Source organism: Cornus florida, unplaced genomic scaffold, assembly GCF_030987335.1.
Source record: "Cornus florida cultivar Cherokee Brave unplaced genomic scaffold, ASM3098733v1 CherokeeBrave_3.0.0_Hap2_Chr11, whole genome shotgun sequence".
Lineage (NCBI taxonomy): Eukaryota > Viridiplantae > Streptophyta > Magnoliopsida > Cornales > Cornaceae > Cornus > Cornus florida.
In genome coordinates, this window is record NW_026775581.1 from 34760506 (window position 1) to 34771135 (window position 10630).

General features: G+C 33.9%; 2 protein-coding genes across 2 annotated transcripts; both read left to right on the top strand.

Annotated features, from left to right (window-relative positions):
- The first annotated feature begins 254 nt into the window (after window positions 1–254).
- Window positions 255–840, top strand: LOC132280947 (protein FAR1-RELATED SEQUENCE 5-like). Its single transcript, XM_059782694.1, has 2 exons — window positions 255–508; window positions 588–840. Exons 1-2 carry the CDS (start codon window positions 255–257, stop codon window positions 838–840), a joined length of 507 nt encoding a protein of 168 aa, XP_059638677.1.
- Window positions 841–873: 33 nt separating this feature from the next.
- Window positions 874–6052, top strand: LOC132280949 (protein FAR-RED IMPAIRED RESPONSE 1-like). The gene is made up of 9 exons (XM_059782695.1): window positions 874–1137; window positions 1264–1317; window positions 1621–1806; window positions 1936–2051; window positions 2168–2771; window positions 2914–2982; window positions 3102–3242; window positions 3336–3423; window positions 5706–6052. The coding sequence occupies exons 1-9, from the start codon at window positions 874–876 to the stop codon at window positions 6050–6052; spliced, it is 1869 nt and encodes a 622-aa protein (XP_059638678.1).
- The last annotated feature ends 4578 nt before the right edge of the window (window positions 6053–10630 follow it).

Here is a 10630-nt window from a genome sequence, read left to right on the forward strand (position 1 = left end):
GATACGCTAAAGTCGAAGTTAAATTCTAACACGTATAATCTCTATGGATGATCCCTACTTGCTATTCTTCATTAGTTGTAGTAGTGATTTTTATAAATTTAAATTTGACTAGAAAAGCTTCCTAAACCACATTCATATTTTGACCTTGCGAAGCGACCTCTCGCATTAAAAAATTCATTTTCTAAGCACTTGGAAAGGGGCTCGTCACTGTAGTTATAGAGCCTGAAGTGAATCAATGGAAACCAAGGTTAAAAATGGAGTTTGATACGGAACAAGAGGCATACAAATTTTATAATGCATATGGGGGTAGAGTTGGATTTAGCATCTGGAGGGAGTATTTTAATAATAGCCGTAAAACTGGGAAATTTTTAACGAGGTTGTTTACTTGTTGCAAGGAGGGTGTTAGGAAGAAGGATAGAAGGGACAAACATGCAAAGACTCCACGAGCTAAAACGAGAACTGGTTATGGTGCACGAATGCATATTAAATATGATGAAGCAAAGGGAAAGTACTTTGTTGATAATTTTGTAGATAGTCACAACCATCCCTTGATAATTGATGAATGCACCCACATGATGCCGTCGCAGAGTCCAGGCCATTGATGTGGACTTGGCTTCAGATTCAAGAATTGCAGCTCTTAATTCATATGAGTTAATGGCAAGGCAAGCTGGTTGTAAAGAATCAGTTGGATACATTAAGCTGGACCAACAAAATTATATAAGGACCCGTAGACAGAATGAGCTTCAATATGGTGAGGCAGCATGGCTCACCAATTATTTTGTCACTCATGCTTGTGATGATCCTTCATTTTTCTATGCCTTACAGTTTGATGCTGAATAGATGATAACCAATATATTCTGGGTAGATCTTAAAATGATAACTTATTATGGCCATTTTGGAGATGTTGTAACTTTCGACACTACGTACAAACTTGTACATGGCAACCATCCCTTTGCATTGTTTTTGGGTGTTAATCAACATCGGGAGACGGCTGTATTTGGGGCAGCCCTTATGTATGATGAGATGGCAGATTCTTTTGTGTGGTTATTTGATACTTTTTTGAAAGCGATGTCCGGAAAGACACCAAAGACAATTTTGATTGATCAAGATGCAACAATGGTGAAGGCTTTGATGCAGGTAACTTGAATTAAGATCTCCACTCCTTTTCATATACTAAAAATACCTGTAATGCCTAATTAATACAATGAAGTAAATAATAGGAAAATGTTTATTATTCTAACATATCCTTTATTGTGATTATAGTTGAAGCATTTATGTACACATAATGATTGTATGGGGAAGTACATGAAGGATGTGGTAATAGATGATTAATGATTTTAATAAGCGTCTAAACGCAAATGTATTTTCCTGTAGTTGGATAAATTGGAAACAACCAATAATATGACAAAATAAGAATAAAATATTTATTTTATATGTGTTTTCCTACTATACCTACAAATTGGTTGCTAGGTTTGATTAAATTTAAATGCATTTAATGACCCATACGTGTTGTTAGAACAAAGTTGGAGTTTAAAAATATTACACTGTGTTGGAATATTAGAATTTGGTGTTTAGGGTTTATTTTAAATGTCATGACTCAAACATGATTTTATGTTTTAGGTCATGCCTGGTACAAAACATCATCTATGTACGTGGCATCTAATGCAAAATGCACAAAAGCATGTTGGGTTCTTGTTTAAACGTGATGAACGCATAAAAAATGTGATATCTAAATTAATGTTCGAAATTGAGGTGAAGGAACAATTTATGTCAGAATGGGATTCAATGCTAAAGGTGTATGATCTTGTTGGTAACACATGACTTGAGCATTTGTTTAGCTTGAGACATAGATGGGCCATGGCATTCGTTAAATATACGCGGTGTGTGGGAATGCACACTACGTAATTGAGTGAAAGTTTCAATGCTCACTTGAAGGAATACTTATTGAGGCAACTCATTCTTCCTGATTTCTTCACCCATTTTGATAGGTTGTTGTCAGATAAGCGTTACAAGGAGTATGAAGCCGAGTACCGTTTGCTGCAGAGGCTTCCGCAAGTTAAATCAAAGTGTCACATATTACTTAAAGCGGGGAGACATACACAAAAGTTATATTTCAGCTTTTCTAGGAAGAGTTTTTAATAGCTTGTGTGAGTGATAATGTTAATAGTTGCAGTGACATGGATAACAATGGACAACGTGTTTATAAAGTTACTAGTTGTAATGGGATGCAACGTTCTGTAACTAGAACAGTTGAGGATGAATTATCTCATTTATATGGTAAATTTGAAATGAATGGATTTTTATGCAGTCATATTTTAAAAATCCTTAAGGCTTGTATGAACATCACTGAATTGCCTTCTCGATATATATTAAGAAGGTGGACTAGGAAAGCTAGAGATGGGAACTTGGATGAGATTCTTGGCTATGAAGTGTTGATGGATCCTAAACTTGAGGTAACACGACGACACAGGACCCTTTGTCATATTTTTACCGAAATATCTTCAATTGCATCGGAAGACAACGAGGGATACAATGATTTATTAGTAAAAGCAATGGAATGGAAAAAATCTGCCCAAAGAAGTTGTAGTCGTACTTTGGTTGGCAGTAGAAAGGCTGGTAAAAAGCAGAATAATGGGGAGATAAAAAACAGTGGAATAATTCCCATGGGCATCAAGACGAAAGATACATCTAAAGGACAAATGAGTAGACGCAAATCTCCCATTGAGGAAAATGCCAAGAAGAAGAGCAGGTGTATGAAAAGAATAGTTAAGGTATTTACCAAAAGTTTTTAGTTTACTTTTCATATTGTACTTACATTATTGTGGTCCTTGTTTTACATTAATGTTGTGGATTTATTTGTCATTTCTGGTTGTGTACTGAATCGAATAAAATTTGAATTTTATTGTGTTTTAGAAAGTGAATGATAGCAAGGTCTCTGGAGTGGGAGGTGGCAGTTGTAGTCAAACATATCTATTAGTCGATGTTAGTATTGTTACGACTATATCATATCCAACACTTAATTTTCGTAATAGTTGTGCAATTCGTTAATTTTGTTTACAAGTTTACTGTAACCTAATAGAAGTACACAATTTTTGTTGAAGGGCAATGAAAATTCAACTGAATGTGTACATCATCAATGTTACATGCCACCACCACCTATAATGCATAATAGGCAGGCTTTCCAACCTTCGTATAGCCTCGCTATTCATTTTCCGCAACCCATTACTCTATTAAGTAACCAGGTAATTATGTTGAATCAATTGCCTTGTATTAGTGGAACACGCTTTCTAGATTTAATCCCCATAATTTCTAATGAACACTATAAAATGTTGCAGAGTTCTATTGGTGATTCACAGTTGTTTTCATCTGAACTATTTAGTACTCATTCTTCGTATGGCGAATCATGCAAGGCTAATTTGGGAAGTCAAATGGTATATATTTTTTAATATGATTTGTTAACCAAATCAATATTATTATCTGTTATGAGTTATTTCTTTATTTTATTTCTTTCCATGGTCATAAATAAAGACACTTGCTCCCAACCTCGGGCAATTGACTTCCACTGAAATGTCGCAGCTGCCAAACTCAGAGATTAGTCTTCCAATTCAACAACAATTGTTCAAATATTGAGTAAGCAATGTTTATGTATTTTACTTTATCCATGTCGACTTCATCTAATTCTCTGCCACTGTATCGAAAAGATAATTTTAAATTACATACATCTCTAATTGGGCTAACCAATGACTGTGGTATCTGCAGCAAGAAAACAAAAGAGGGAGCTTTTGGTTTTCTAAATTTTTGAATGAATTCGTCTTCCATAGTTAAGTGCAATTTGGCGTTGGTACTACCTTTAAATGGGAATTGGGTTGTATGGATGAAGTTTGTATATACTTCCTAGTTTGGTAGGTTAGCATAGTTAAGTTGCACCGGAGGAATTTATATTTTTGTTATTTGCAAATTGTTATAAACAAATTTATGTATTTGTGGATATATGCATTTGGCAATTATGGTAAACTACTGGTTTTTTTGCTTTCACTTTTCACAAGTAAATGTATAATTTTGCAAATGATGTTTCCTAACATTTTCATACCGTGCATCTCAACACACAAACTTGCTGCATCCCAACATTTTCCCAAATTGTATCCCAAATTATCCTGACCAGCTGGGACAGATGTATTGTTACATTAAATAGAATAAGTGGCGGACTAAACTTTCGGCTGACTCACTATTTTGTGAAATTAAGTCTTTAGTTTTGATGTTCATATATACTAAATTCAATATTCTCTCACCTATTATGATAATTACATACATCACTACTCAAACTGAATTGTGTAAATCAATGTTTTCCAGCTAGGTCATACAGATGTATTGTTGATAAGTGGCAGAGTAAACTTTCGGCCCTCTCAGTATACTAACATGGAAGTGTGACGTTCATAGTTAAATCACTACTTAAACTAGATTCTCTAAAAGTTAACTTGATCATAACATCACACTAACTAAACTTTCGCAACAGTACATTCAGTCAAGGGTTTGGTAAAAAACAAAAACATAAATTCATAAGCAATACATAGGTGTATGAAGGTCTTCAAATATGATTCATTTTCATCATATCACAACTGTTAATGACAAAATAATTTGATTCAGTGCGTTACCAAAATTTACTAAAGTGATCCCAAGTTTGTCCGTATTAGAATCCCAAAATTGGCAAACATTAGGATCCAAATAATTTCGTATGATGAATCCTAACATTTTCATACTGTGCATCTCAACACATAAACTTGCTGTATCCCAACATTTTCCCAAGTTGTATCCCAAATTACCCTGACCAACTGGGACAGATGTATTGTTGTATTAAATAGAATAAGTGGCGGACTAAACTTTCGGCTGACTCACTATATTTTGAAATTAAGTCTTTAGTTTTGATGTTCATATATACTAAATTCAATATTCTCTCACCCACTATGATAATTACATACATCACTAGTCAATCAAACTGAATTGTGTAAATCAATGTTTTCCAGCTGGGTCATACAGATATATTGTTGATAAGTGGTAGAGTAAACTTTCGGCCATCTCAGTATACTGACATGGAAGTGTGACGTTCATAGTTAAATCACTACTTAAACTAGATTCTCTAAAAGTTTACTTGATCATAACATCACACTAACTAAACATTTGCAACAGTACATTCAGTTAGGGGTTTGGTGAAAAACGAAAACACAAATTCATAAGCAATACATAGGTGTATGAAGGTCTTCAAATATGATTCATTTTCATCATATCACAACTATTAATGACATAATAATTTGATTCAGTGCGTCACCAAAATTTACTAAAGTGTATCCCAAGTTTGTCCGTACTAGAATCCCAAAATTGGCAAACATTAGGATCCAAATAATTTCGTATGATGAATCCTATCATTTTCATACTGTGCATCGCAACACACAAAATTGCTGCATCCTAACATTTTCCTAAGTTGTATCCCAAATTATCCTCACCAGCTAGGACAGATGTATTGTTGCATTAAATAGAATAAGTGGCGGACTAATCATCAGAAGTTTCAACATTATAAAGAGATTACAATAACATCACTAATTGCTGGTCATATCAACAACCACCAACATCAGAACTTTCAACATTATAAAAGCAAACATACTCAGCAAGGAAATGTTCTACTATAACTAAATTATCAAACATGTTCTCAGCAAGCTCAACCAATAAAGGAAGAGGGGGAAGAGGAGCATGGGGTAACCACCCCCTTCCTGCTCAGATCTCCCATCCACCAATTTTCCCTCATCCTCCTCCAACAAGGTCGCAATTGGTTATGCGTTTGGACAACCTTACTGCAGAAGTGGGCAACCTAATTGCAAATATGGGCAACCTGATTGCAGAAGTGGCCAACCTTACTGCAGAAATGGGTCAGATGAAAAATCACTTGAGGGTTTTACACAGACGTGTGCGCTACCTTCAGAGGGTAGGCAACGACTCTAATGTCACCGAGGTTGTTCCTGTTGCCGATTTAAGTTCCTCATCCAGCTCCTATTCTTTCTGAAGGATAAGGAGACTTGGTCTAGTGGACCCTTTTGTAGTTCCTTTTGGGAACTTAGGTCCCTCTGTCGAACCTTTCTACTACCTTTTGTAGTTTACTTTTGCAATTTAGGTCCAAATGTGGAAGATTTGTACTACCTTGTGTAGTTCTGTTTCAAGTATCAAAAGCTCTTTTCATGGACCTTATGTATGTATTTACTTTCAGTACATGTTTACTTTGCAATGTTATAATTTCGTATGATGAATCCAAACATTTCTCTACTGTGCATCCCAACACAAAAACTTTCGGCTAACTCATTATATAGTGAAATCAAGTCTTTAGTTTTGATCTGCATACTAAATTCAATATTTTGTAGTAATAAATATTCTCTCACCCACTATGATAATTACATACATCACTAGTCAAACTGAATTGTGTAAATCAATGTTTTGCAGCTGGGATAGACAGATGTATTGTTGATGTATTGTTTTGCAGCTGGAAGTTTGACGTTCATAGTTAAATCACTACATAAACTAGATTCTCTAAAAGTTAATTTGATCACAGCATCACACTAACTAGTTCATTGCAACATTTCGTATTCAGTTACGTATGTATGAAGGTTTTAAAGTATAATCCATTTTCATCATATCACAACTGCTAATCACATATTATTTTTGGATACACGTCATCAAAAATATTCCTACCTCGCATCCCAACATTTTTCTAGTGTAAATTCCAACATTTTCGTACCTTGCATCCTAACATTTTCCTAGTATAAATCCCAATATTTTCCTACCTTGCATCCTAACATTTTCCTAGTGTAAATCCCAACATTTTCCTATCTTGCATTCAAAGTCATTTTCCTAGTAAGTACTTCATTGCATCAGTACTTTCACTTGGGACTTGCATCAGTACTTTCACCTATATATATATATATACTGCCATTATAACCGTTTGTAAACTTTGTTACCATTGAAAACACCTGTACGTCAAAATCCCTTATATATAGGTACAAAATTATCTCCTTTCACATACCAACTTCTATTTTCCTTAGTCTTCTAAATATATGTGTCTTCCATGGCTTCATCAACCAACAGTGGTGGTCATCCAAGAACTGTAAGTGCAAGTCTCTATTGCAACAAAAGACATGCCTACTCCATTGTTTTCGTCTATTATTTATACATATTTGTTATATATGGTTATATATTTTTTCACTATGCATTTGAATACCTGGGATAGGTTACTTCCGGTGAGTTTAGAGGCCTAAGTTATGCAATTAAATATTATGGGTGTGGAGAAAAAGCAGGCGTTAGAATTACAGAGAAAGGGAAGAACACAGGGAAGCTGTATTATGTATGTCATCATCCACAAAAAGTATGCGGCTTTTGGGAGTGGTGCTACCCTATTTCATCCAATATCACTGAAATGGTAACTCGACCACAGCACCTACCATTGGATGAAGGAATGACCGGGTATGATAATTTGGTGGAAGGTGTTGATAAAATTAAATATGAAATTGGACAACTTGCAACAAGTGTAAGAGTAATTGAAGCAACACATGAATTTGTTAAGCTACTAACTAGGGTAACACTTTTTATGAGTGTTTTAGCTTTTCTAGTATCTCTGTTTGCTTTATGTAAACTTTAGCTGATGAAAGGTTAATTTTCTAGTATCTCTGACTCAATATTAATGAAATTTAGTTGAATGATGTGTAAAATAGTAAAAAACATAGCATGCTATCATCTCATCTGATATGTCAAGCAAGAGTCACTTTTTATTCATACGACATCTAGAACAAGAAAATTTAAAGTGCTTATCATTGTTAACATCTCCACTACACAAAAGACATCCAGCATAAAAAAATATTAAAGTGCTTATCATTGGTAACATCACCACTACAGAAAATAATGTCTCATAGTCATTACAAATTGCCACATGTATAATAGAAGCGAAATAAGAGAAATGCTTCATTCAAAAGACATCCAGCAAAAAAATAAAATAAAAGTTTACAAGTACTAAATTTGTACATCGTTGGTAACATTTACATTACACAAAGCAACATGTCACGCTTCCTTCAATATACATCCAAAACAGCAAAAATTAAAGTTCACAGTTAGCAAATACACCACCATAAATAACACCAAGTACTACGACAACACAAGAGTCGCCCGAGCATGAAAACCTGAAAATGTTAGGGACATAACTTTGTAAATGGTTAGAAACAGAAGAAAAAGTTATCAGCATGCAGTAAGTTAAAAGTAGGACAAATTCTGGACTGTAACGCAACTAACTCTGTCAAATTATGCAAGTGCCAGTCTGTACAATTTTATTCGTCTTTCATTCAGTGAATTATCCAACAATTTCAACAGAAACTCCGAACGCATTAACTTTGGCTTTTTCTATATCATTAATTTAATTGGTATAATTATTTGTTTAATGTTCTTACATTTAGGGGGTAAAAAAATATATTACATTAAACTTACTTTCAAGTTCTTGGATAATTTTTTGCCATCCCATAATTCCATGAACTTCATTACGAATATGCCACAAGATGTCCTAAAATATTCACAAAATGAAAAATATCTACTTACGTAATAATAGTAAGATGCTGTGAATACTTTATAATTTAAATTTCTACTTTTGTGTAATTTAGTATACATACGCATCAGTTTGTTTCAGGATTTTCACAGGAATCCTCACTAAGTATTTTGACCACTCTTTGCCACAAGCAACCTCCACGAACTCTTTATGTCGTACAAACATAATCATTTTGTAAGTATAGTAAATAACTATAAATAAATGACAAATGTAACACAAATATGAATGGGCGTTTACCACACATAAGGCATATTGCTTGTATACGTGGGGTGTTCCTTTTGAACAAATGTAATCAATCTTCTTCTCCGGATGGTTTACCACCAACAAAAACCAGTGACTTTTTTATGCATGAAGGAAAGCATACCTGCATCAAGGTGAACATACGGTTAAGTGATTATAATAAAAATGGGGTTTTGTCACTCAATATAAAATAATACAAGCAAAATCACTAACCATATCTCTACTGGTAAATATAGCCAAATCAGTTTTAAAGATTCTGTTGTAATCTTCCCATACCTTTCTTAGGACAACCTTGCATTTTTCAGCTGATTTCAACACCACAACTCCGCTGTTATCCATGAATTGTATAGCATTGCTATTCAGAAAGAATTTTCTGGCACATTCTCCTTGGGTATTATTCAAATAATTTCCCCAAAAATTTATAACCTAGTATAATAAAATAATAAATAATAGTTGCCGAAATTTTTTAAACAATAAACCTGCCATGGAGGGTAAAACAAAAATATTCAAACAAATCATCTACTCACAGCACTAGAAACAAGGTTGGGTTCGAACAAAGTTACCATATCATATCGAAACAGGTCTTGGCCATACATCACCACCAATGTTTCACTAATAAAATGAATGACAAGTTGTAAATAAAATTTAAACATATAAGACACTTTATGCTGTCCAAAACAAAAAAAAAAAAAAAAAAAAAAAAAAAAAAAAAAAAAAAAAAAAAAAAAATTATTTAATAATAAAATGAAACTAGTTTTAAACATATAAGACACTTTATGTTGTCCAAAATAATTTTTAACACTTACCAATCTTCATAGCCAGTAGCTGCAACATAACTTAACATTTTGGTCTGGTCTTTTTTGAGTTAAATATTTTTACCATCTTGAATGGCCCAAGGAGAGAATGAATATGGTCCGGGCTTTAATATCCTAGTGCTTCTTCCATACTTTTTAATATTTTCAGCAACTTCAGAGTCTGATACTGCAACTGGAAAATGGGATGGTGTACCACTTCGCTCAAATTCTGTGTTGGGAGGGGATTCAGTTACTCTTTCATGTACGGGAAATGTCACAGCAGGGATTGTCGCAACTGATACCTGAGTTATGATTTGAGTAACAGTAGGAATTTGTATGAAAAAACAGTAGGTTTGAATAAAAAAAAACCTTCTATTCTCAGTCAAATTACTAAAAAACTAATGGTCTACTGTGCCTTCTGCTGATTCTAATAGATTAAAAAATCTTATAATGAGAAGTACCTAGTCAAAAATATCCTAAATAAATTGTTAGTATGTTGAAGACCTGTCATAATCATAGGACTTTGACAGAAGGTTTCGTTATTATATAATGTCATTACTCTTACATTTCTATTTTCTGCTATAATTTAAAAATTAGAATGATATAAACTGTTTTTTAAGTTACCACAGCTAATATACAATAATAATCACAATTCAAGCTTAAATATACAATAATAATCACATAATAGGTAATAAAGAACCAAATCAAAGCAAATAAAAAGTAACAATCTTACAGGAACACTGGTGGAAACAGCATCATTCTGAACAGCCTCTTGATCCATAACTAATCTCTCTTCCTTACTGGGCATTGGGTCGTCGTCCTACCATAAGCTTAAGAGTGTGCATTAAGGCGAGGGCCAAGAGTTTTACATTTATAGAAGCCACTACTACCTTTCACTATAAATATAGCTAGGGCGAGTTAGGATCGTCCCAAGGGATTGGAGTCGGAGTTGATTATGGAATCGCTCTAA